This window comes from Rhinichthys klamathensis, unplaced genomic scaffold (genome assembly GCF_029890125.1).
Source record: "Rhinichthys klamathensis goyatoka isolate OS25496 unplaced genomic scaffold, OSU_Roscu_1.1 h1tg000253l_1, whole genome shotgun sequence".
Lineage (NCBI taxonomy): Eukaryota > Metazoa > Chordata > Actinopteri > Cypriniformes > Leuciscidae > Rhinichthys > Rhinichthys klamathensis.
Window position 1 is genome coordinate 1,370,125 of NW_026606775.1, and position 26,464 is coordinate 1,396,588.

The window sequence follows — 26,464 nt, forward strand, 5'->3', positions numbered from 1 at the left end:
GGAGGGGGAGGGGATACACCGCTCTACAGTAATTTGAAAGTGATTGCAGTACCGTTTTGGCCACAATCTTACATACAGCTCCTTTAACTGAGACTGTAACAATTTTGATTTGAACACTTTTTTCCCCCTCAAGTTCACAAGGCCAAAAGTGCCTGTTGAAGAACCACCCATTAAATGATTGTACTGTACTCTCAAATTTGTCTTTCTGTCTGATCATTCAGTCTAACTTCAGGAGATTGTACTTGCCAAATGCTCAAATAGCATTCATTCTCAAATTTTATTTTTGTAAAACATAGTGCTTTATTAGGAAGAATTTCTCTGGATTTTTTTTTATAAAACCATTCCATCAGATGAATGTTTTATCAACTATTTTTACATTCATTCTACATTGTCAGTTTTTACACCGTGTCTCAACCGACCAATGAGAAGAAAGAGAATCCAGACCAAGAGAAAGTTATCTCTTGACTCCCGCCGACTCGCTCAGGCTCTCAGACAGCAGTGATCAACTAAACCTGCATCCTCACCCGCTGTATGATCTGGCAAATCAGTGAGATTATTGATTTATTTTATTGGAGTTCATAATCTCATAATATAGATTGTGTAGGAAGAGCACATCATGACTGTTCTTGCTTTACACTTTAATCAGTTTAGATGTGAATGAAAATGAAGCTGTGAGGGATAGAAGTAGCCTATAAAACATTCTTTATATTAATATTATAATAATATTAAAACTTTATCAAAAGAAAGTAAATATCAAACGAATGCATCCAAATACCTAACTAACTAGGCCTATATTTAACTGTTGGAGCTGCTGCAATTTTGGTTATTTTTGTTTGACATTACAACAGTCAACTAGTAATTTTACCAGTTGGTTTTTTTATTAATGAACTGTTACTGTAAACATTAAATTATTGTACTGTACTCTCAAATTTGACTTTCAGTCTTACTTCGGGAGATTTTACTTGCTTAATCATTTGAGCATGCATTCTCTAGAGATTTTATTTGTGTAAAATATAGTGCTTTATTAGGGAAAATTTCTCTAGAATTTTTTTAAATATAAAACCATTCCATCACATTAATGTTTTATCAACAATTTTTACATTCATTCTACATTGACTGTCAGTTTTTACACTGTGTTCAAACCAGACACGACGCCGCAACACGTGCATCATGCCGCGACCACGTGACGATTCTTTTTTTTTTTCGGTTTCGATTTCTGCGAAGTCGACGGATCTAACTCGCGGCTGGAATATAAACTTACAAAGTATGACAATGAAAATCTCAGGTGTTTATGTGCTTAACTTAATGTTAAAAGCGTCTAATGAGTGTGTGAATATCATTTTGGGTGACCTTTAGACACACTGACAGCTACAAATAAAACTGACACCATCATTGTTTTTGCGCAAGTGAAAGGACATTATCAGAGTTGATGTTTCGCCATTTGAACATCCAGAATCAATTCTCTACTGCGTATCAAATCCAAAGTGTTTCATGGAAACCTTCGCAAAAGATAATACACGAATTTACGTGTAACTGCTTGATAGAAACGGCGGTGGATTTTGTGAATCTGAATGTGATAAACAAGGTGAGTGTTCCGGTCTCGAGACGTTTTACAGGTGACTTCCGCATTTAGGCCAATATTAGCCTATTTCCCCTAAAGGACATGCTAGTTATTTTATATGTGTTTTATATTTTTCATTTTAGAGTAAAACATGCTTTCATTGTTTCGTGTTGTCTGTGATTTATTTAGCATTTGTGTTAATATACGACTAACGGTGTGTATTTGAGTGAACTGTCTCATGATCCTGTTTCTGAATCTCAGGATCCGTTCTGCTGAATTATTGTGAATTATTGTGTTTGTTTGTCATTTCCATTCAGAGTCAGTGGTGAAGATCAGATTCTGTTTCAACTGTTCAGCTTCATCATGGATGAGACTCAAACATCCAGAGATGGAGATTTGTATCCAGGATGCAGGTATTTTGAATAAACTACAGATTAAATCCTCTTTAAATTATAGTCAAGAAGATGTTTTTATTAAGTTAAAAACTTAATTTGATTGAAAACAATTAGACCAGCCACTCCTTTAATTAAAATACCTTTTAAGAACTTATATTAAAATTGTATCACCAATGATAATTTTTTTGTTTTGTTATAGTTCAGTTCATCAGAGATCAGAACCAGAGCCCAGCTGTGTGTCTATGAGGAGTGACGCGTCTATGGATATTATAATACATTTTAAGAGTGAAGATACACAGACTGATCTCAGGTATTAGATTTCTATACAAATATGATTATAGTATGACATTTTATATTATCAGAATATAATCAGTAATATATTCTACAAGATATGAGAGTTTTTTTTGTACATTGCTTACAGTGATTTTATTATGTGTAGCTAATATTTTAATGTATGTAGTGTTACTCACTCATGAGAGACGGATATGAGAGCACTTACTTCATTTTACAGGTTGTTTTATCAACATTGTTAAGGATAAATGAATATGTGATTTTTAAATACAGCAATTCAATGTATTAACTTTAATCTATTTATGTTATAGTTCAGTTCGTCAGAAGAGATCAGAACCAGAGCCCAGCTGTGTGTCTATGAGGAGTGACGCGTCTATGGATCATATAGTACAGTTTAAGAGTGAAGATACACAGACTGATCTCAGGTATTTCATTTCTATAAAAATATGATTATAGTATGGCATTTTATATTATCAGAACATTATTGGTAATATATTCTACAAGATATAAAAAATGTACAAGAAGAATGTTTTAATGTAATATTTTAATGCATACAGTATAGTGTTGCTCACACAGAGACACATCTGTGAAAGAACTCATTTCAATGTACAATTTTTGTAATAATTAAATAATCAATGTACAATTTTTGTAATAATTAAATAATTTAATTAAATAAATTAAATAATCATGAAAAGTGATTGTTTTATTGATAAATAAATATGTAATATGTTGAAAATGGCAAATATGTTTAACTTTAAACTGTTATAGTTCAGTTCATCAGAAGAGATCAGAACCAGAGCCCAGCTGTGTGTCTATGAGGATTGACGGGTCTATGATTCGGCCAGTAGATTTTAAGATTGGAAATACATTCAGGTATTACATTGAAAACAAAATATATGATTAAAAAAAGACATTGTGCTTATTAATACTGTGGTATTTTGATTTTACAGCCATGAAGTCCTCAACAGGTTTAGATCAAATCTGATGAAGAAGTTTGAGTGTCTGTATGAGGGAACAGCACAGCGGGGAAACCCAACACTCCTGAATGAGATCTACACTGAGCTCTACATCACAGAGACTGAGAGTGGAGACATCAGTAATGAACATGAGGTGAGACAGATTGAGACACAATCCAGGAGAGCAGCAACAGAGGACACACCGATCAAATGCAATGACATCTTTAGACCTTTACCTGGACAAGACAAACCCATCAGAACTGTGCTGACAAAGGGAGTCGCTGGCATTGGAAAAACAGTCTCTGTGCAGAAGTTCATCCTGGACTGGGCTGAAGAGAGAGAGAATCAGGACATCCAGCTCATATTTCCACTTCCTTTCAGAGAGATCAATCTGATGAAGGACAAAACACTCAGTCTTTCAGAGCTTCTTCATGTCTTTTTCCCTGAAACTAAAGAAATATCCAGTGACAAATATGAAGTGTTGTTCATCTTTGATGGTCTGGATGAGTGTCGTCTTCCCTTAAACTTTCACAACAATGAGACTCTACGGGATCAGAGCAAAGAGACATCAGTGGACGTGCTGCTAACAAACCTCATTGTGGGGAATCTGCTTCCCTCTGCTCTCATCTGGATCACCTCCAGACCAGCAGCAGCCGATCTCGTCCCGTCTGAGTGTGTCCATCGAGTGACAGAGGTACGAGGCTTCAATGATCCACAGAAGGAGGAATACTTCAGGAAGAGAGTCAGTGATCAGAGTCTGGCCAATACAATCATCACACACCTGAAGTCCTCAAGGAGCCTCTACATCATGTGCCACATCCCAGTGTTCTGCTGGATCTCAGCCGCTGTTCTGGAGAAGATGTTGAGCAAAGCAGAGAGAGGAGAGATTCCCAAGACTCTCACTCAGATGTACACACACTTCCTGATCCTTCAGACCAACATCACACATGAGAAGGACTATGAGAAGAACGTGACAGATGACATGATCCTCAAACTGGGGAAACTGGCTTTTCAGCAGCTTGTGAAAGGTAATGTGATCTTCTATGAGGAAGACCTGAGAGAGTGTGGCATTGATGTGACAGAAGCATCAGTGTACTCAGGATTGTGCACTCAGATCTTCAGAGAGGAGTCTGGCTGGTATCAGGGGAAAGTCTTCTGCTTTGTTCATCTGAGTGTTCAGGAACATCTAGCGGCTCTATATGTGCATCTCTCCTGTACAATCAACAACAGAAATGTGTTTGACTCAATCACTAAACAGAGTTTACTGTCTAAAGTTAAGGACTGGTTTCAGCTCATGTTTAAACATGTGTCATTATCTGCGCTGCATCAGAGAGCTGTGGATGAGGCTCTACAGAGTAAAAATGGACATCTGGATCTTTTCCTGCGGTTTCTTCTGGGTCTGTCAGTGGAGTCTCATCAGATTCTTCTACAAACACTAATGAAACAGACAAGAAGCAGATCTGACAGCAATGAGGAAACAGTTGAGTACATCAAGAAGAAGATCAGGACCATCGACTCTCCAGAGAAATCCATCAATCTGTTCCACTGTCTGAATGAACTGGGTGATCGTTCACTAGTGGAGGAAATACAACAGTATCTGAAATCTGGAAGAATAAAGAAAGCCAAACTCTCTTCATCTCAGTGGTCAGCTGTAGTCTTTGTGTTGTTGACATCAGAGGAGAAGCTGGACAAGTTTGATATTAATGATTTTGTTGGAATAGACAATGAAACTGAAAAACTAAAGGTTCTTCAGAAGCTGCTTCCTGTGATTAAAGAATCCAGATCAGTTCAGTAAGTATCAATCAGAACAATCAGTTCACTGTTAAAACATTAGGAAAATAAAAGTTCATAAATCTTCAGTGCTGCAGATGTTGTGTAGAGTTCAGTGGTCAGTATTTGATGTGTTTCTTAAACCGTGACAATGTAAAATTCCTTCAGGCAAATAAATTCAGGTTTACTAGTTGAATGTTCTTGCACATAAAGAAAGAATTTAAATATTTAAAATAAATGATAAAAGAAATGAAGACCAAGTAAACAACTGGAGAAACTCATTTATCAAGTAGCTCAAATCTCCTAAAAAACATTTGATGTAAGGTTTACATAGCAGAGTCATACATTTATATTTGACTATTAGATGGACAATTAAACATTAACTTGATGTTTAGCTTAAAGTTGACAAACTTCACATTTTAATTTTACTGTGAGATTGACAATTAAGAATCAAATCACTGAGTGTGTGAAATTAGTGATGGTTCTCTAGTAAAGTGCAGATTTAATGTGTAGCAACGACTCTTACATAACAAGAATAGCAATGTACAATGAGTCATTTAAGATTATTTACAAGTCAATACTTTTACAAATATTTGAAATGGAATTTCAAAAATATATTGATATGAATATTTTTCTATATATCTATTAATTTGTTGTGCGTATCTATTTTGACGTGCCGTTTTGCAGCGTGTAATTGGCCATCGGTCCTCTCAGCAGCAAGAAAAACACAACTTTTATTCAATGGATTATGTATAACCTCGGAAGAGCGCTCCCTTTACAATCATTATAAAGCTGTCACTCATCTCAGTTCACAATCTCACAAAGTTACATTATAAACAATAGAAAAATAAAATCTGTCTTTTTGTTAATGAGAGGATTCGTGAGCGTGAAGAACTCGGCACTGAACAAAAAAGAGATCAGCAAACATGTCTGTGATTGGCTACATTTCTTACCGCTGAAAAAACACATTGTAAATAGAAACATTTGACCATGAACCTTGGATAAGAATTTTACATTTGTTAAATTATATTGGAATTGGAATTTATTGGAAAGCTATTTGATAGTGTTTAAATTATGCTATTTGATTTTCATCTCTCTACAGTTTGTGGGATTGTTATCTCACAGATGAAGGTTTTGCTGCTCTGACTTCAGCTCTGAGATCAAACCCTGAACACCTGAGAGAACTGGATCTGACATGGAATAAAATAGGAGAATCAGTGAATCTGCTGTCTGATGTACTACAGAATCCTCACTGTAAACTGGAGAAACTGTGGTAAGATCATATTTGACTCTCACACATGAATCACAATGTAAAGTATATGTGAAGTGTTCAGCCTCTTTCTGCTGCTGTGAGTTCAGATTATTGAGCTGTAAATGATTGAACACATGAGCTGATCCTCAATAACATGAAACTGCAGGACTGAGAGTCACACTGAAATACACACTTTCACACACAATCAACATTTCAGTCTCTTGACTTTAAACACTCGAGCTCAACACCGTCAGATCTGAGAGATGAAGAACATGCTGGATTCATTCTTGCTGTTAATTATGTTCATCTTTCTGCATTGACTCTTTCTAAAGTATCGTTTTTAATTTTGTAAAATGAAAACACTAGTAAGATTTAGTAAGTAACAGTAAAACTAACCTATTTAGTGAATAGTCTCATTCGTTAAAGCAGATTTTGCACAAGACTGACTTTTAAAGCAACACCAAGGAACTTTTCCTCTGCGGTCGCCCTACAGGTTGGAAGCGGTATTGTCCATTACCGCTGTCGTAAATAATTTAGCCTACCGCAGCCTACTGTCGCAACGCACGCTCGCTGTTTATCCAGCACCGGCTTTGGAATCAACAATGGCAGACATCCCAACCTGCAAGAAGTCATTTCAGTGAGGTCTATCTTGGTGACTGGATTGTTGACGGGGGAGGGGGGGGGGGGCGACGGGTGGCGGGTTGACTAGCTTTCGTGAGGCACACTCGCAAGGTCTCTCGCTCCCTCCCTCTCTGCTGTATGTTATGCGCGCAGTATGTTTTGTCTCGCATGCGCGCTCTAGATTCCGGCAGATTTGAACTAATTTTCGGGCATCAGGGAGACGCTATCAATATGCGGGAGACTCCCGGTAGACTTGGGATGTCTGCAATAGCCACAGACAATTTGAGGAAGTGGTGGAGGAAGTGACGTATGCCGTAAAGCAGTCGAATTTTGTAGTTCTTTTTGTGCACGGGTTCCTACCCGAAACCCGAAGTTACATAGTGCCAGTAAAAGCGATACAGACCACGTCAGGCTATGGCAGACGTGTCATTTAACTTATTTTAAGTCGATGTACCATCACAAGGGTCTTGGAAATATATTATGAAGGTTGAAAAACTACTTAGTGTTACTTTATTCAGGGTCCCCACGGATCGTTAAAAAGTTTTAAATTAGATTTTTCAAATTTAAGGCCATAAAGTCTTAAAGTCTTATTTTTACTTATGAAATGTCTTAAATGTTAGATGACACTTTGACGTATCTAAATTAAAACTCTCTAACTAGCATACTGTTACACACCGTCTAGGGCAGTGGTTCTCAACCCGCGGCCCGCGGGCCGCATGCGGCCCGTCGCAAATGCTGATGCGGCCCATGATGCTGATCACGAAAAAAAAAAAAAAAAAAAAAACGTATTGTTTTACAATTCATATTTCATTATTGTTTTTATTTTATTTATTAAACCAATATAAGTTTGAACAATATTTATTTTTTTGTCAAAATAATTTTGGTGATCATGTAGGCTACTGGTTTCACATATGCGCAGTACTGACGCAACTATGAACTCACAATAACACAGTTAACGCACACAATTGCAAGCGCGCGCTCTGGCAGATTTTAAACGCATCAATTAACGATCAAAATGGACAAATTTGTTATTAGAGGAGAAAAAAGATGCGAGGAAAATACTGATAAAGGAACACGTGCAAACAAGAAGAGTCGTAGCATCAGCAGTGAAGGTAGGAAAGTGCTTGAAGAATGGAAGAATCAGTTTGCTGTCAACGAGCGAGATGGACAGCCTTTCTGCTTGCTCTGTAATAAAATACTGGGCGTATGTAAAACTTACAATGTCAAAAGGCATTTTGATACCACCCATGCAACTTTTGACACGAAATATCCACCTGGATCTCAGGAAAGAGCTTTCAAGATAACTAGTCTTGAAAAAAATGCCATTGTTGAACAGAATACAATGCGAGCTAGCTTAAAAGTGTCTCAGGCCGTGACATTAGCAACGTTCAAAATTTCCTGGCTCCTTGCCAAACACGGCAAACCATTCAGTGATGGAGAGCTAGTTAAGAACTGTTTTCTGGAATCACAATGTCTGTTTGATGACCTGAGCAACAAGAGCGAGATAATTCGCAGGATAAAAAGTTTACAGCTCAGCAATGACACAGTTACTCGTCGAATTTCTGAAATGTCTGAGAATTTGACAGAACAACTAAAAACTAAGCTAGCCACTGCTTCAGCACTCAGTTTGGCTGCGGATGAATCGACAGACATCGGAGATGTTGCTCAGCTTTGCATTTGGGTGAGATGCGTGAATTCTGAGACTTTTGAGGTTACAGAAGATTTATTGGCATTGAAATCGCTACATGAACGAACAAGGGGCGAGGACATTTATAGAGCACTTAGTGAAGCATGCAAAGACATGAACGTACCGGAATCCTCAGTTGTCTCCATCACTACTGACGGTGCGCCCTCAATGACGGGAAAACACAAGGGTCTCGTAGCTGAAATGCGAAAAATCTCCCCTGACTTGTTGGCATTTCACTGTATTGTGCATCAACAAGCACTATGCAGCAAGCTCGTTGATGGATACTTCGTGGAGGTTATGAACACTGTGGTCAAGGTGGTCAATTTCATTCGAGCGCGGCCTCTTATGCACCGCCGTTTTATTACGTTGTTGGGCGAACTGGACAGTGCTTACGGAGACCTCATTCTGCACAGTGAAGTGAGATGGCTAAGTCGTGGAAAAGTCTTGCATCGCTTTCTGGCTGTTCTCCCCGAGATAGTAAACTTTCTTAATGACATTGGCGAGGGAGAAAGATTTCCAGTCTTGAGAGACAATGAGTGGAAAACAAACGTTGCTTTTCTTTCAGACGTCACAGCTCACCTAAACAAGCTGAACTTACAACTTCAAGGTGAAGAAAAACATGTTGATGACCTGTTGAGCTGTGTTGAGAGTTTCAAAATGAAGCTAGGGCTGTACACGGCACAACTCAAAGATGATGATTTAACTCACTTTCCACTTCTGAATGACGTGTGTGAGGGTGTACTGGACATACAACAGAAAGAACGATTCGTTAAAACTCTCAGTCAAATGCAGGAAAAATTCACCTCACGTTTTTCTGATTTTGAGAAAATAAAATCTGCAGGACATTTCATCAGAGAGCCATTGACTTTCCCTGTGGAAAAAATCAAGGACTTGGCTGCAACTTTCGGTTTGTCCCGCCGCGCACTCGAAGATGAACTGATGGATGTTCAGGCAAGAGGACACAGCCATACCGCGCAACAGTCATCCTCAGTTACAGAAATGTGGCGAAACATCTCTGGACAAAACCTCAGATTATTAAGTTCAAAAGTGCTTTCCATATTTGGGTCGACATACATTTGCGAACGCACATTTTCTGCAATGACGCGCATCAAGTCACGTTTCCGTGCACGTCTTACAGACTGCAACTTACAGTCACAACTTCATTGTGCTGTTACTCCTTTTGAGCCAAATTTCACCAAATTGGTCTGCTCCCGACAACATCAGGTGTCTCATTAATGGTAAGTAGAATTATACTCTCTAATAATAATAATAAATCTAACTGTAATCATTTAGATACCTTAATGCTCAATATCTTAGTTTGCATTGGTGACGCCAAATGTAAATGATATGCGGCCCGTGAAACTTGAACTTAGACATAGTGTGGCCCACTGAAAAAAAAGGTTGAGAACCACTGGTCTAGGGGGAAAGGGGCAACATGAAAGAGTCAACGAAAAGCGAGGAATTGGAAGTTATTTATTTTCTTAATTTGGGACTAAGCGGCAACATTCTAATCTGAAAAATGAAGCCTACCCGGAAGTGCGAAAAACTGCAATACATCGAAAACCCCCGAGGGAGGTCCCAAAAGGGAGCAAATCTCCATAGACCCGCATGTTAAAATGTCAGTTTTCACAGCATAAATTCATGTTTTTACAGGTTGGTCCCATGGACTTTTATTGTATTTTTCGATAGGTACCGAGTGCCTGACAACTGTGAGGGGGGTGAATTTTTTTCTAACTCGTTAGTTTAGATCGTATTTAGATATAAAATGTATGACAAATAAGCGCGTGATTGACAGCTGATAACGGGCAGCGCCGAGTGGAATTCCTGAAATTTGACGTCTCGGCCATGATCTGACACAACACATCATACCACCTCTGTATCCTTTATGAACATTTGTATTTGAAATATCGTAAGATTTTCCAAGATGGCACCGCCCATACCACCCATAAACAGCCTCAAAACCGTTCTTCAGAAAGTCTATGGGTGACGTCACAGACGCTTTGTCCATATTTTTTACAGTCTATGTTTGGGACTTACGATTCAGGAGCTGACAAAGCCAAAATAACAAACAAAACAACCTTAAATTTAAACCTCTTTCCTAAACCTTAACCCAAAAGAAAAGAAAATGAAGATACAATCAATAAACCATATCTCCCTAACCAAAAACAGAGATTAAACAGTTTACATGGCGTCGAGCTCCCTACTTTCCCAAAAATCAATCAGTATTTACAATATATACAGCCAGGCAAACAAACTGAAAAGGGCAGACCAAATCAGTGTCAGAAAACAGGCAAAGGGTCAAATATACCAATGAGGATATTCAGATACAAACAGCTTTCAAAACAAATAAACAAACAGTACTCACAGTCTCAATACTCTTAACACTCAAATACTTTTAACAGTCTCAAATCACAAACTCTCTCTTTCAAAACAAACAAACAAACAAACAAAAAGGCTACTCAGTCTCAAAACTCTTAACACTCAAATCACAATCTCTCTGCTCAAAACACAATGGCCGTTTCTCAATACCAAGTACGCAAACCTCGAACTTGCGTCCTTGGTAGTTCGGACTTGCCAAGTTCGACTCAGGAGAACGAACTCCCGAGGACGAGAGGACGCGAGTCCAGTTATTCTGCAAATGGAACAGTGCGTTCTTGATCGCGTCACTCAGCTCGCTCTGGCTACTCCGGTTATCTCTTTATGTATATTTTAGGCAACAATAAAACGAAATGCTACAACTCTGCCTCTTTTCGTCAACAATAAAACGAAATATGTTATAAAACACCACTCTGTCTCTTTTCATTTAAAAATCTTAAACATAGTAGCCTAATGACCATGTGGTTCAGGTAACGCGTATTACCTTCACTGCAAACATGAACATGATCTTTTTGTTTTCAGTTTAAAAATATGAAACATTATTTATTTTATTGACATTTAACAAACAGAGACAGGGTTGTGTAATTTTATTTTATTGTACATATAGTGAAGAGAATGTTAAAATAAATTTAAAAATATATATATTTTAAAGTATATAAAATAAAATTACACAACCCTGTCTCTTTTTGTTAAATGTCAGTTTTAATGATTAATAATATCTACAATGATAAATAAGGCAAACAATTCAAAACATAACTAAGCCCTCTAATAGGCTACAAAGTTAAAGTTAAATAGCCTATATATAAAGTTATGAAACTTCACTTTGCCCTCAGCCAAAACGATTTTTTGCCAAGGAACAAACAATAGTTTAATGAGACCGAAGATCGACTTATACACAAGACGAATTATACGTCAAGTTTATCCACTAGACTAGAGACATCAGAGCCAGCGGCAAACGTCAAGCACTAGCCGAGGAAAAGCTGTTCCAGTCGGGGTTGATGAGCGTTGAACACCCGGTGAACGCCTGGATGTCACAACTCCGAAAACGTCAGAGACATTTTTCAAATAGGCGCTATCTTTATAAATAAACCACAGATTTGAGTTTTAAATAACCACATTCTCGCCTGAAACACTCTTAAAATTACATTTCATGACACAATAACAGTAGTATTTTGATATTACGCGGGTTTTCTCCTCTGCTATTGACGCTTGCTGGTTGGTGCGAGATGCATTCTGGGATACCTGGCTGTCTCAAGTCCGCACAAGTCACCTCTCGATGCATCCTCGGTAAACGGGGCGGATCAAGAACACATCCGGGGATTTGAACTGGACTTGGCTAGATGTGAACTTTGAATTGGAACAGTACTTGGGCAGTGACTGATGACGTTTCACAAGTCCCCAAGAACACAAGTACAGACAAGAACGCATATTGAGAAACGGCCAATATTTCCTGACTTCCTGTAAAGGAAGTGATGTCTCTTTTTAAAACACGCTGCACCAATCAGGATCGAGCAGCAATCATCAGATGGGCGTTCCAATCATCCTGCAGGAACCAATCAGATGACGTTCCTAAACAGACACACTGAGAGACTGACAAAACAACAGAGATAACAAAATACAAACCATAGGGTCGTAACACATACATATATATTTTTTCTTGTGGATTTGCTAGTTCACGTGACAATTTGTCATTCGCGGCAGCATATTACGTATGTCTCCTGCACGCGAAAGGAGGAGAGAAGGCGTAGAAAATTAGTAATGTTCAATAAGTTCATTCTTTATGTGCATAAGGGTGAGCTATTCGTATTGTCTATGATGATATTGTAATCATTGTTTTAACTATGTACGAAGCACTTGCGAGCTGACATCGCTTTTGTCTCCTGTGCTTTCACAGCGTGATCTGTGCAGTTATAGGTAGCCAGCTGTCCCCAATGTGTTTTTGTCTTATATTTATATCATAAGCCTATGTTATATTAAAATATATCATATGAGTGCCGTTTTCCTGTGCACAATTGCAAATGTGATACTGTTACCGTTAAATTAACAATTAACATTGTGAGTTACTTTTTAGACACAATCTTTTCAATATGGTTTGTTTTCCATTTATTTCGCCGACGAAAATTTCGAAATGAAACGGTGGCAGAGTCTCAATGCAACAGACAGCGATGATTTTTTTTGACTGAAATTCAGCAGGGCGCGTCTTGAACGAATCACTTTAATGATTCAATGAACAGTCACTTGCTTCTTTCCCAAATGAATCAGCCGTTTGAACGAATCGGTTGAATGAATGACTCCCTCAACTCACTTAAGACACTTGCCGCCACATACTGACGGTTTTAGTTACACATTTAAAAGTAGTCTACCCTTTAATTAAAATGATAAATTATTTTATATTTAAATACTGCATAAAAAAATCTCATAGCTGTATTTATGCAATTGTAAATGTAATGTAAATATATTAATGGCAGTTTTGATGCAGTTTCTGTGTCGCCTCTGCACTGCAAAGATGGATTTTGATTTAATAATTTTATTTGACTGGTAACCGTTGGACTGTGTTATTATTCTAATAGAATTTAATTTAAATGTTAGATTTTGACATAACAGGTGATGCATACCTACCTCTAATATGTTTAGAAAAACATGTACATACATTGGTGAAAAGGCCCCTGGAAATCAATTTAAAGTGGCAAATATTCCCCCTTAATAAAAAAATAAAAAATTCTGTCACTGCTGTGAACTGACCACTGCATAGAATATGAAAAATATGAATATCTTTGTGAGTCAGCTGTCAACAAAAGGCCTAAACCAGCCATGGTACCAGTACAAAAACACAATCAGTAAAATATCATCTAATTATTATCAACAAAACTTTGAAAATATCAATATATAATTTTGTCAATATTGCGTAACCCCTAATGTACGGTATTAATTTGATTTCTTCAGGTCTTAAAAAGCCTTACATTTGACTGAAATTCAGTAGTGCTGCTACTACCCTGTTAATATAGTGCAAATAAGAGATTATTTTTCCTGATTGAATGATACTTTAGATGTTGTATGATCATGTTTTGTGACATTTTAGATCTCAATCTAATGATCCCTCAAACATATTAATTTGGGCTTTAAGTTTGAACTTTCTCTTTAATAATGGATTCACTGCTAAACTGATCTGATCTGAACTGAGAGAGTGAAGTGTGTGTCATTGTTCTCTACAGGTTATGGGATTGTTATCTCACAGATGAAGGTTTTGCTGCTCTGACTTCAGCTCTGAGATCAAACCCTGAACACCTGAGAGAACTGAATCTGTCATGGAATAAAATAGGAGAATCAGTGAATCTGCTGTCTGATGTACTACAGAATCCTCACTGTAAACTGGAGAAACTGTGGTAAGATCATATTTGACTCTCACACATGAATCACAATGTAAAGTATATTTGAAGTGTTCAGCCTCTTTCTGCTGCTGTGAGTTCAGATTATTGAGCTGTAAATGATTGAACACATGAGCTGATCCTCAATAACATGAAACTGCAGGACTGAGAGTCACACTGAAATACACACTTTCACACACAATCAACATTTCAGTCTCTTGACTTTAAACAGACTCGAGCTCAACGCCGTCAGAACTGAGAAATGAAGAACATGCTGGATTCATTCTTACTGTTAATTATGTTCATCTTTCTGCATTGACACTTTCTAAAGTATTGTTTTTAATTTTGTAAAATGAAAACACACACACACACACACACACTAATTCACACTCCATGTATATTACATAGTACAGATCTAAGTAACAGTAAAACTAACCTATGTAGTGAATAGTGTCATTTATTAAAGCAGATTTTGTTCAAGACTGAATTTTAATATAGTGCAAATAAGAGATTATATTTCCTGATTGAATGATACTTTAGATGTTGTATGATCATGTTTTGTGACATTTTAGATCTCAATCTAATGATCCATCAAACATATTAATTTGTGCTTTAAGTTTGAATTTTCTCTTTAATCATGGATTCACTGCTAAACTGATCTGATCTGAACTGAGAGAGTGAAGTGTGTGTCGTTGTTCTCTACAGGTTGAGGAATTGTGGCGTCACAGATGAAGGTTTTGCTGCTCTGACTTCAGCTCTGAGATCAAACCCTGAACACCTGAGAGATCTGAATCTGTCATTTAATAAAATAGGAGAATCAGTGAATCTGCTGTCTGATGTCCTACAGAATCCTCACTGTAAACTGGAGATACTGTGGTAAGATCATATTAGACTCTCACTCATGAATCACAATGTAAAGTATATTTGAAGTGTTCAGCCTCTTTCTGCTGCTGTGAGTTCAGATTATTGAGCTGTAAATGATTGAACACGTTTTACATCATCAATCAGTGACACGTTTGGTGATGTGAGCTGCGTTACACGAGAGATTGAAATGGTCGCTAGATAGAAATCTCTGTTTATTTTGGTCATGGCTTGTCTAGAAAAACAAAGACATTTTGACGGTTGTCGTTGGAGAATTCACACTGCAGGACTGAGTCAAATCTTCTGACACTGCCAGAATCTCGTCGAGGTAAAATATGAACGCAACGGTCATTAATCGGCTGTCGGTGAACATATCAAATAGAGCTGCACGATTAATCACAATTAACATGAAATCGCACTTAAACCGATTTTGCTTATCGCTATTATGAAATCACAAAAGCTTGATTATTTATTATGTGCAGCGTGTCAGTGACGTACGGCTCTGATCAGGAGTAAACGCTGCTCCATCTGAAAGCACTGCGAGTTTGAGTCACTTTTAATGTGCATTTGAAAAAGCAACACACATCAAACATCTTTCCAAACATGAGAAGCTTTTATGAACCTTTAGTCCAACAAAAGACAACATTTAATAAATCAATCAAAGCGTTTCAATCTTCTGTTTATTCAGCTACAGATAGTATGATGCCCATAGGGGTTTCCTGGAATGATGTGTGTTATCGTTCTTCTGCGGTGGGGAATAGTGTGTGTGTGTGTGTGTGTGTGTGTGTGTGTGAGACGCCCTCTGGCTTTCAGATCGAGCAGCATTTACTACCGATCACAGAGCCGTACTTCACTGACAAACTGTGCATAAAATAATCACAGCCTTTACCAGATCGCGTGCGGTTTCATTTCGATCAGTCGTGCAGCTCTAATATCAAACTAACCATCAAACACTTCAGGTTTGGCCTAAGATCAGAGGAAACTTTTAGGATTTGCAAAATTTGTCTCAGACGGCCAAAATCACACAGTGTGCAGTCGGCTTAACAGTAAAACTAACCTATGTAGTGAAAAGTGTCATTTATTAAAGCAGATTTTGCATAAGAATTAATTTTAATATAGTGCAAATAAGAGATTATTTTTCCTGATTGAATGATACTTTAGATGTTGTATGATCATGTTTTGTGACATTTTAGATCTCAATCTAATGATCCATCAAACATATTAATTTGTGCTTTAAGTTTGAACTTTCTCTTTAATAATGGATTCACTGCTAAACTGATCTGATCTGAACTGAGAGAGTGAAGTGTGTGTCATTGTTCTCTACAGGTTGAGGAATTGTGGCGTCACAGATGAAGGTTTTGCTGCTCTGACTTCAGCTCTGAGATCAAACCCTGAACACCTGAGAGAACTGGATCTGTCATTTAATAAAATAGGAGAATCAGTGAATCTGCTGTCTGGTGTACTACAGAATCCTCACTGTAAACTGGAGAAACTGTGGTAAGATCATATTTGACTCTCACACATGAATCACAATGTAAAGTATATTTGAAGTGTTCAGCCTCTTTCTGCTGCTGTGAGTTCAGATTATTGAGCTGTAAATGATTGAACACATGAGCTGATCCTCAATAACATGAAACTGCAGGACTGAGAGTCACACTGAAATACACACTTTCACACACAATCAACATTTCAGTCTCTTGACTTTAAACAGACTCGAGCTCAACACCGTCAGAACTGAGAGATGAAGAACATGCTGGATTCATTCTTGCTGTTAATTATGTTCATCTTTCTGCATCGACTCTTTCTAAAGTATTGTTTTTAATTTTGTAAAATGAAAACACACACGCACACACACACACACTAATTGACACTCCATGCATATTACATAGTACAGATCTAGTAACAGTAAAACTGACCTATGTAGTGAATAGTCTCATTTATTAAAGCAAATTGAAGACAAGACCGAATTTTAATATAGTGCAAATAAGAGATTATTTTTCCTGATTGAATAATACTTTAGATGTTTTATGATCATGTTCTGTGACATTTTAGATCTCAATCTAATGATCCATCAAACATATTAATTTGTGCTTTAAGTTTGAACTTTCTCTTTAATAATGGATTCACTGCTAAACTGATCTGATCTGAACTGAGAGAGTGAAGTGTGTGTCGTTGTTCTCTACAGGTTGTGGGATTGTGGCGTCACAGATGAAGGTTTTGCTGCTCTGACTTCAGCTCTGAGATCAAACCCTGAACACCTGAGAGAACTGGATCTGACTGGGAATAATATTGGACATTCAGGACTGAAGCTGCTCTCTGAACTGAAGGATGATCCACATTATAAACTGAAGACATTACTCTACTGTGAGTATATTTTCTCCAAGTCTTTAAATTAACCCAATCTCAGTAACAGGTCTCATATGTGTGAAACTGGAGAATATAAGATAATAATTCAGCTCCACTTTAGTCTCTGTAAACTGTTTTTAATAAGAGTTTAATTCTGTGATGTGAATATGATCTATGAATAGGCTAGGTCTATATGAATATTTTCATCCCTTACATGTTTACATGCACAACTTTTGTTTAAATTGGAATTAATTCATTCTGATTGATGAATCCAAGCGTAGTGTTTACATGAACGATAAATAAAGTGATCGGGTTGATGTGTGTGTTTATGTCACAAGGTTCAAATTGAGTTTTTGACATACACACACTGCACGAATATTTCCCACTGTTTGCACATACTATTCTCCTACTTTGTTTGTTTTAAACAGCAGACTTAATATTAATATATTACGAGTCAGGTCCTCGTTAGGAGACGATGAGCACATGAACCGTTGTGCCGCGCTGCTTATATTTATCACACAGTAAAAACACCCGTACCTGCACCCGAAACAGCCTGTGGATGAGAGTCTGAGAGAAGGACTGAAGGCCGTGAGATTGTGTTGGTCATTCATGACACTTCATTCAACAACTACAACAGCTCGTACGCATCACACGTCATTACGCCATTGCACACACACAGAACTTTCCAGTTTGGGTTTTCAATCTGATCAAGTGTTTACATGTCCTCTCGATCGGATTAGAAAAGGAATAAAACACCCAATCAGATCGAGATTTCATTCAGATCGAGCTCATTCGATTAAGGAGTTTACATGAAGACTTTTCAGTCCGAGCCGTCAATCTGATTACTAACAGATTATTTGTTTGCATGTAAACGTGGTGTGTGTGTGTGTGTGTGTGTGTGATGAAGTGAGAGTTGTTTATCATTTTATGTTCTTAATCTTTTCCAGTTTTTCATTAATATCTCTGGCTGTAATTTGAATATACTAATATCTCTGGCTGTAATGAATATACTAATATCTCTGGCTGTAATGAATATACTAATATCTCTGGCTGTAATGAATATACTAATATCTCTGGCTGTAATGAATATACTAATATCTCTGGCTGTAATGAATATACTAATATCTCTGGCTGTTATATGAATATACTAATATCTCTGGCTGTAATATGAATATACTAATATCTCTGGCTGTAATATGAATATACTAATATCTCTGGCTGTTTTCCTGAAATGATCTCCAGATGTGATGTGACTCAGTAATGTCTCATACTCATATGTGTGTGTCTGTGTGTTTTATTGTAGGACTCTGTGTTTAGACGTCAGTTCAGTTTCCTCAGGATCAGCTGATGGTGAATAAAGAGCCGCTACAGAGACTGAAGACACAGAAACACACAGCGATCACACTGACGTGTGTGTGTGACTTCACACCACTTTCTTGTTTTATAATAGTAATGGCTCATGAAAATGAGTGCTGAAAATAGCAGCTTTGAATTGTTTCAAGTTTATTAGATATTGATTACAATGTAGAAGGTGAAACACTCAAAATACGTGTCAAACGGTTAAAGTGAAAACAAGCCTTAGACAATAGATTTATTGTGCAATACAGACAGCGCTGGGAAAAGTGTTATAAGTTTTATCAAGAGTCTGTCTACAGAAGAGATACTGTAAATTATACCAGCGAGGAAGACAAAGATTATGCAAATAATTTCACTGAACATTTATTTCTGTCAAATATGTTTTTTATTATTAATCTATTTTTTTATATGATGATCTATTAATGTTTCCAAATAAATCTTCACATTCTTTTACTGGTTTCTTGTTTTTTTCCCCTCCTGTCTCTGAACACAGTTAATTACTAATTGCAATGTTAATTTCTGTCATATTCCTCTTGATGGCAAGTTTTTCTCAAACCAACAACTAAAAACAGTGATATGAGAGCGGGCAGCGATTAGATCCAGAAATCAATCCAGAGGGTGAGTGTGTGTTACACTAATCTAGTTACAAAGTTTATTCATGATCGAAAGTGTTACTTATTATTTTGTATATCGCGATGTATTTTGTATATTACTTATTATTTTGTTATCTATTATTTACCTTCTTACTCTTACATTTCAATGGCCAAACGAGAGCATGCATGGCTCTGTTTCTGTAAGAAACACAACAGAGTCAGAAATATGCAGTGTTGTTAATAGAAATATATAAGCTTGCTTTGTAGAATATCATGTGTGTGTTATTGTGAACTGGCCAGCACTGCATACTATAGAGCTCAATGAATTATGTGCTATCCTCCTTAATAATAAAAGATCATCAAACATTTAATGTATAAAAGATCATGCATTTGTAAAGGAAAATGTCACATCATTTAATTTAATTTGTTTGCCTTATTTTTTTACTTGAAGCATTAACTTTAAAATAATTTAGATTGTATATTTTTATATTAATTATTATTATTAAATAATAATAATAAATATATTAAACTGATATTTGTGATCATATGCCACGCTGACACTGCTTGACAAACATGCATATAATGTTTGTTAATATTATTTTAAGTGTTACCCAAGTTTACACCTAATTATAATAGAGCTTTTTCTTGAACTTTTAAATGAACAATTTACAGAAAATCCTTGAAACATTGTTTTACATGGTTTTTGCTCCGTCATTCAGTTTCAGTTACACTGATTCAAGAAAAATGTATTCATGAAAAGAAAAAGAAAAAAATAATTTAATAAGAACAATAATGTAAAAAATGTATTACCAATAATTTAGGCTACCACTGCCACTAATAATGATTATATCATTTACAAACGTTAAAATAATTGATTGAATAGAATCACGTGTAACATTATTAAGTGTTTAAAAGTGTTAAATAATTTCAATCATGACAACTCTTGGATAGTTTTAGCATGTAATTATGGTAATGTTAATGTATTTGGTCTTGGTGGATTAGATCTGCTACACTGCTGTTGATTATTACTGTTACAGAGCAAGTATGGACTCGCTACTGCTAATAGATACACAGATCATGTAAGATATGCTCTTTCTGCATAAATAATATACATAAATCCTGTAGCAGATCTAGACAGGTGGAGCTGGGGAGGAGGAGGGGTTCAGAGGAACTTCAGGACCAGCTTACAGCAAACAAACAACCAGACTTTTAAATGTTGAGCAAGCGATCTCATCGGCTGCAGGATCAGCAGAGGCCAATCAGCTTGTGCCATGCAGTAGTGATGTGATTGCTTGCAGATTGCATGTAAAAGACCATCAGCCTGCGCCCTCTAGAGTTTCATGACTGATGAGTTTTGCAGATGCGTGTACGAACCATCCTGGAGTTCCTGTGTTTCATGATGCTCTGAAGGTGAGTGTCTGAAGATCGTGGATATATTAAGTATTTATTCTTTTCATTCTAGGCCCTGTTTACATCTGGTATTAAGATGTGTTTTGGTCGATCGGATCATAAGTGGATGAGGGAGACACACACCCGTTTACACCTGATGTTTTAATCCGTCACTTTTGTCCTCTTTAAACCACTTCTGTCCTGATGTCTTTGAGGTGAGGGTCTATAGGCGGGGGAAATATATTGGCTTTTTCAGATCTTTCACATTTGACCACATGGATGTTTACACTACGAAAGCAATCCGGTTAAATGCGTTTTCAACTACCTCTAGAAGTGATCGAAAGTGAACAAGCTCAAAACCCCGTTTACACGTGTATTTAGTGTTGTCCACTTGTGACCAAAATGCATCTTAACACCAGCTGTAAACGTGGCTATAGTGCCCGTATTGCAGAATTGCAACTTAAGTGCACATCGCTTTTATTTTTTACTGTTTACTGGTACTTATTGATGTCATTCTTCTGAGAAATGTTTTTGTATTGTTCTGGGTGCAATAATGCATGTTTTTCCTTTAAAAGACATTCCAACAAACCCTCTTTCTTTCTTTATCTCTTGCTTTCTTCAGGGTTGGTCGTGTTGTAAGAGACGCACAACAGACTTCTCGGATTCTCTTAGTATTGCGGTAAGTGTCTCATTCTCAGATCTCAGCAGAACATCTTACACGCAAATAAATGTGTTTTTGTGTTGGATGGTGTCTAAATACGCATGCTGCTTCAGAAGAAAAGAAACGTTTATCTGCGTTAAAACACATTTAGTGTCTTTGAGATAACATTATTGATTTATTCATATCTTGAGCTAGCTTTTATTTTTATATATTTTGAATTTTAATTTGAGTTAATTTTGTAGGAATGTTTTTGTTAGTTTTGGATTTTTTTTATTAGTTTACTTTTTATTTCAGTTTTAGTTTGATATTTTAGTACTTCAAATTAAACAAAAATGTTGCAGAAATTACTGAAATAAAATAAGTAAAAAATTGTAATGTTTATATTTCATTTTCAGTCAGCACATCATGACTGTTCTTGCTTTACACTCTAATCAGTTTAGATGTGAATGAAAATGAAGCTGTGAGGGATAGAAGTACATTTACACCATCTTTATATTAATATTATAATAATATTAAAACTTTATCAAAATATAGTAAATATCAAACTAATGGATCCAAATACCTAACTAACTATATCTCTTGGAGCTGCTGCAATTTTGGGTATTTTTGTATGACATTACAGTCAACAGTCAACAAGTAATGTTACCATTTGGTTTTAATAATCAGGAACTCATAATTACGGTAATTCTAATATAACATCAATGAAGCATCATTTTTTCTTTTTGTCCCCCCTGCATATTTTATTCACTTAATTTATTGAAATTCTAATTTCATTGGGTGAACAATTAGTTTAATATCTCTCACAGCCTTGTTTTCATTGGTGTCAGATTCAATATGGCATATTAAGTCTTTCCAAAATTTCGATATGGCAATAACAGATTTGGTCCAGTACTTCTAGCTTTACTGTCGAGGTTTAAGCCGGGTCCAAAGAATGCGCATCAAAATATCTAACAAAATTTAAGTAAAAAGTTATGTCTATACTTATGATATTTCCTCTTATGTTAGTGCTGTCAACATTTACACAAGCAAATATACTCGTTGTTGCCTTTTTGTTGTTTTATCATTCCATGTTGTTTCTGATGATTTACAGCCTTAATATTCATGCACATTCGCTTCCTCTCAGCTGAGTTTGAGTTTAAGTCTCAATTTAGCTTGGATTAGGTTTGCTTGTCATGGATTGGAAGATAGAAATAGACTAGAATGAAATATTAATGTGGATCAAATGTTTGAGACTCTATCATGTTACTGTAAACATTAAATATTGTACTGTACTCTCAAATGTTCTTCAGGAGATTTTACTAAATCTAATTTTCAAATTACATGCATTCTCTATATTTTATTTTTGTAAAACAGTGGTTTATTAGGAAGAACTTTTCTGGAAATTGTTTATTAACAATCCCATTGTCACATTAATGTTTTATATATGATAAGTTATATATATATACATGACGATGAAAATATCTCGGGTATTGTTTATGTGCTTTACTTAATGTTAAAAGCGTCTAATGAGTGTTTGAATATCAGTTTGGGTGACCTTTATACACACACTGACAGCTGGATAACAGAATGGATAATCAGAAGAACTGATAAGAATGTAAATGTGTAGCTTGAAATGCAATGCAAGTCGCTTTGGATAAAAGCGTCTGCCAAATAAATAAATGTAAATGTAATAATTCACCTCAGATCCTTAAAATAAAACGAAGACTGTTTTTGCAGCGATGGCACAGAAGAACCAGTTTTGGTTCTTCAAAGAAACTTTCAGTGATCAGTTCTTAAAGGGGACTTATCATGTCCTTTTCACATTCTTGGTTTTGTTTTTGGCTCTACTAAAATAGGTTTTTAATGTGTGAATGTTCATAAAATATTTTTCTCATATTCTCCATTGTTGCAGCTCCTCTCTTTCTCAGTCTGTCAGTAACGCTCTGTTTAGTTGCTGTCTCTGTGAAGCCCCTCCTTCTGAAAAGCACACTGTTCTCTGATTGGTCGGCTGGAGGACCAGTGTGTTGTGATTGGTCAAGTGTGTTTGGGAAATGTCCCGCCCTTTACCATAACCACCAGTTTCAACACACTACTAACTAACTCAACCAGGCCCAAACAGCATTATTACACACTAAAGAAAGATGAACATGGGGAAAAAAGCATAATATAAAAAATATATATATTTCTGATTGTGAATAACATTTGAATCATCTTAAGAAACGGTTTCCACTAAAAAGAATCTTTTGTGTAATGGAAAGATTACATGGATGTTAAAGTTGCTTCATGGAACTCATTGCCAATAAAGAGCCTTTATTTTTCAGAAGCCGTGTTTCCAGCGCAGGAACTTTCCCCAGGAACTGAGGACTTTGGGTGTTAGTCGGTGTGTTTCGACTGCAGGAACAGGGTCTAAATAAAGTTCTGGGTAAATATTTACCCAGGGATATTCAAATTAAATGACCCATCATACCAGTGATCGGCTCTACCAAACTTGGATGTCTTTTCCAGTAATAAACAAACACTGTTAAGTTGTTTTGATTGATACTGTGAAGCAGCTTTGATACAATCTTTGTTGTGAAAAGCGGCGCTATGTAAATATATTTGACTTGACTATTTCCCCCTCAGGGAACTTTAGGGGTTGGTTTTGGGCGCTGAACATGCGTATTGGTTGAGTTCACGCCGCATTTTATTTCAACCACCATTTTTAAAAGTCTGTTGCGGTGCGTGCCGTGCAGTAACAGTTGTTTGCTATTTGAATCAACACTGAAGTTTTAAAAATACAACCGATGGACAGACGACGAGGTTCAGGCTTTATTAAGCTTAAATTCAGAGGATGAAATCCAACGGGAGCGGTAAAGTCGTGCAAAGTCCTACGTCACCGAACTAATTTGCCTGATCCTCACGGTACTCTAGACCGCGGTGGACACACAGACAGCAACAGGTCCGGGGGGGAAAAAAGTTCCTTGGACAAATTGTTCCGGGTAATTCCGGTGGAAACGCGGCTAGAGTGCATGATTTGAACATACTAATCTTGCATATTAAATGATGGATAGTGTGTGTACCGAATGAGATGCCGAACTGCTGCATGGCGGCAGGATGCTTCAGCGCTAGCTGGTGAATGCTGTTAGCGTATTTGCTGAGAGACGAGGCGTATTCTGTACAGTCCAGAGGTAAGATCAGAGAATCAGCCAAACTGAAGATCAGTCCACCTCGAACACGGGACACCGCCTCCAGCCGCCGGAAACTCGGGTCGTAGAAGCGCTCCACGATCTCATAGGTCTCGTACACGCTGTGGTAAACCGGGTAACTGCTGTAGCGCTCGGTTTTCTGGGGGAAAGGTGGTACAAAACTATTTAAATGCTGCAAATTTAAAATCTATTTTGCGTAGATGTAAACACTGACAGGACTTACAAAAATACAGTGTTGCACACAAACACACTCACCCGGTTTTTGGTGTATCTCGCCCTTCCAGACGCAATCCCTAATCTGATGAAATACGCTTCAAAATCACTTCCAGAGCCCAGTTTACTGATCCTGCAGGGACAACACACACATTTGAGATGCATGTCATGGATCTCCAATATCTATAATCAATCAGATGGTCTTATAGATGATGATGATGACGTCAGGACCATGGTGCGTCTCTGTCTGTGGAGTTGTCTCGCTTGTGCCATGCTCTCATACAGACTCATGCCCTCCTCTCCTTCCTCTGGACTCAAAACCTTCAGAAACATCACTTATTTACACTATCACATATTAACATCACTTGCATTTATATAGTGAGAAATATTGATAGAAAAATAAAACAGTAAAATATTAAACAGATCTTAATGAAGTTTTCTAAACTGATTCTCACCTTCTTGGTGATGTCATAAACAAGAGTGTGTAGGGAGGGGGTGCAGACGACCCTCAGTGTGTACATACCTACGCACACACGCACACACACACACACACACACACACACCATTATGAGTGTATCTATGTTCTGGAGAAGCAGTGTTAATCTCATGTGTTACAATTTAAGTCTCTTGTTCAGATACTCTGTGTGTGTGTGTGTGTGTGAGAGAGAGAGAGAGAGAGAGAGAGAGAGAGAGAGAGAGAGAGAGAGAGAGAGAGAGAGAGAGAGAGAGAGAGAGAGAGAGAGAGAGAGAGAGAGAGAGAGAGAGAGAGAGAGAGAGAGAGAGAGAGAGAGAGAGAGAGAGAGAGAGAGAGAGAGAGAGAGAGAGAGAGTATGTGTGAGAGTGTGTATGTCTGTATGTGTGATAATGTGTGTGCATGATCATGTGTGTGTAAGCATATTAATGGAGTAATCATGGAAAAATGCCCTTGCTGTAGTGGGGATTACTGGTAGAAACAAATACTTTTAAAATAGAATAAATTGATTCCTTAATTTGTACTCAAAGTGCATTTATTTATTAATATTGATCAAAAAGATAAAGAATCCAGAATATTTTGATTACCAAACAATTAAACAATGCATTTTGGGAAAAAGTCCAAGAAATACTGAGCCCTGTTATGGAATTTTCCATTATTACTTAAATTTCAGTGATTCCTAATGATGGCCTCATTTGTTCTCTCACTTGTAGTGAGAGGGGGCTTTGTGATAATTTACTGTGGTTGGGAGTCAGTGGAGGTAAGGAAAAGCAGGTGGTCAAGGGGTCATCTTGAGTGCATTTGTACGTTATAGCCTAAAGGGTTAAGGGGGCATTTACCTCTCAGGGCCAGGGAGAAATAGAGGAAAAAAACAAAGTATATCTCTCCTGTGAGGGGAGGGCAGAAATAAGGCCTTGGAGGACACAAGATATAAGAAAGACAGACACTGCTTCTCTTTATCTCTCCTCACTGACTCATGTATGTGTATTGGTGACGAGGATCTCTCTTGCAAGAGAATAAATACTTTATAAACTATTAAATTGGATTCAGAGTGTCTCTTACTCAGTGATGATGTTTGTTGGAAAGAAAAAGCCACAACAGCCCCAAAATAAATTATGCATATTCTGTAAGATGC

At 37.1% G+C, this 26,464-nt stretch overlaps 2 protein-coding genes across 6 annotated transcripts; one reads left to right on the top strand and one right to left on the bottom strand.

The window, feature by feature from the left end:
- Nucleotides 1-1,411: 1,411 nt before the first annotated feature.
- On the top strand, nt 1,412-19,290 carry LOC130101182 (NACHT, LRR and PYD domains-containing protein 3-like). Of its 5 annotated transcripts, XM_056266772.1 has the most exons (11): nt 1,413-1,585; nt 1,881-1,974; nt 2,156-2,266; nt 2,559-2,672; nt 3,198-4,994; nt 6,076-6,246; nt 14,122-14,292; nt 14,980-15,150; nt 16,462-16,632; nt 17,321-17,499; nt 18,785-19,290. In XM_056266772.1, coding segments are annotated over exons 2-11 (2,937 nt in total). In that variant the 5' UTR covers nt 1,413-1,585; nt 1,881-1,924; the 3' UTR covers nt 18,787-19,290. The 5 variants fall into 5 exon arrangements, with proteins under 5 accessions (XP_056122750.1, XP_056122747.1, XP_056122748.1 ...); XM_056266773.1 differs by lacking the exon at nt 16,462-16,632; XM_056266775.1 differs by lacking the exons at nt 14,980-15,150; nt 16,462-16,632 and having other exon boundaries at nt 1,412-1,585.
- Nucleotides 19,291-24,339: 5,049 nt separating this feature from the next.
- On the bottom strand, nt 24,340-25,193 carry LOC130101178 (putative N-acetylated-alpha-linked acidic dipeptidase). Its single transcript, XM_056266765.1, has 3 exons — nt 25,089-25,193; nt 24,900-24,990; nt 24,340-24,783 (listed from the first exon to the last, which is right to left on the bottom strand). The coding sequence occupies exons 1-3, from the start codon at nt 25,136-25,138 to the stop codon at nt 24,340-24,342; spliced, it is 585 nt and encodes a 194-aa protein (XP_056122740.1). The 5' UTR covers nt 25,139-25,193.
- Between the last annotated feature and the right edge of the window lie 1,271 nt (nt 25,194-26,464).

What these genes read in the sequence shown, in the direction of transcription:
- LOC130101182 (XM_056266772.1), top strand. Translation starts at nt 1,925, where the DNA reads ATGGATGAGACTCAAACATCCAGAGATGGAGATTTGTATCCAGGATGC. An exon ending in GATACACAGACTGATCTCAG is followed by an intron (nt 2,267 to 2,558) that starts GTATTAGATTTC and finishes TTTATGTTATAG; the next exon opens with TTCAGTTCGTCAGAAGAGAT. An exon ending in GATACACAGACTGATCTCAG is followed by an intron (nt 2,673 to 3,197) that starts GTATTTCATTTC and finishes TTGATTTTACAG; the next exon opens with CCATGAAGTCCTCAACAGGT.
- LOC130101178 (XM_056266765.1), bottom strand. Translation starts at nt 25,138, where the DNA reads ATGAGAGCATGGCACAAGCGAGACAACTCCACAGACAGAGACGCACCA. An exon ending in ACAGACAGAGACGCACCATG is followed by an intron (nt 24,991 to 25,088) that starts GTCCTGACGTCA and finishes TTGTCCCTGCAG; the next exon opens with GATCAGTAAACTGGGCTCTG. An exon ending in CGAGATACACCAAAAACCGG is followed by an intron (nt 24,784 to 24,899) that starts GTGAGTGTGTTT and finishes CCTTTCCCCCAG; the next exon opens with AAAACCGAGCGCTACAGCAG.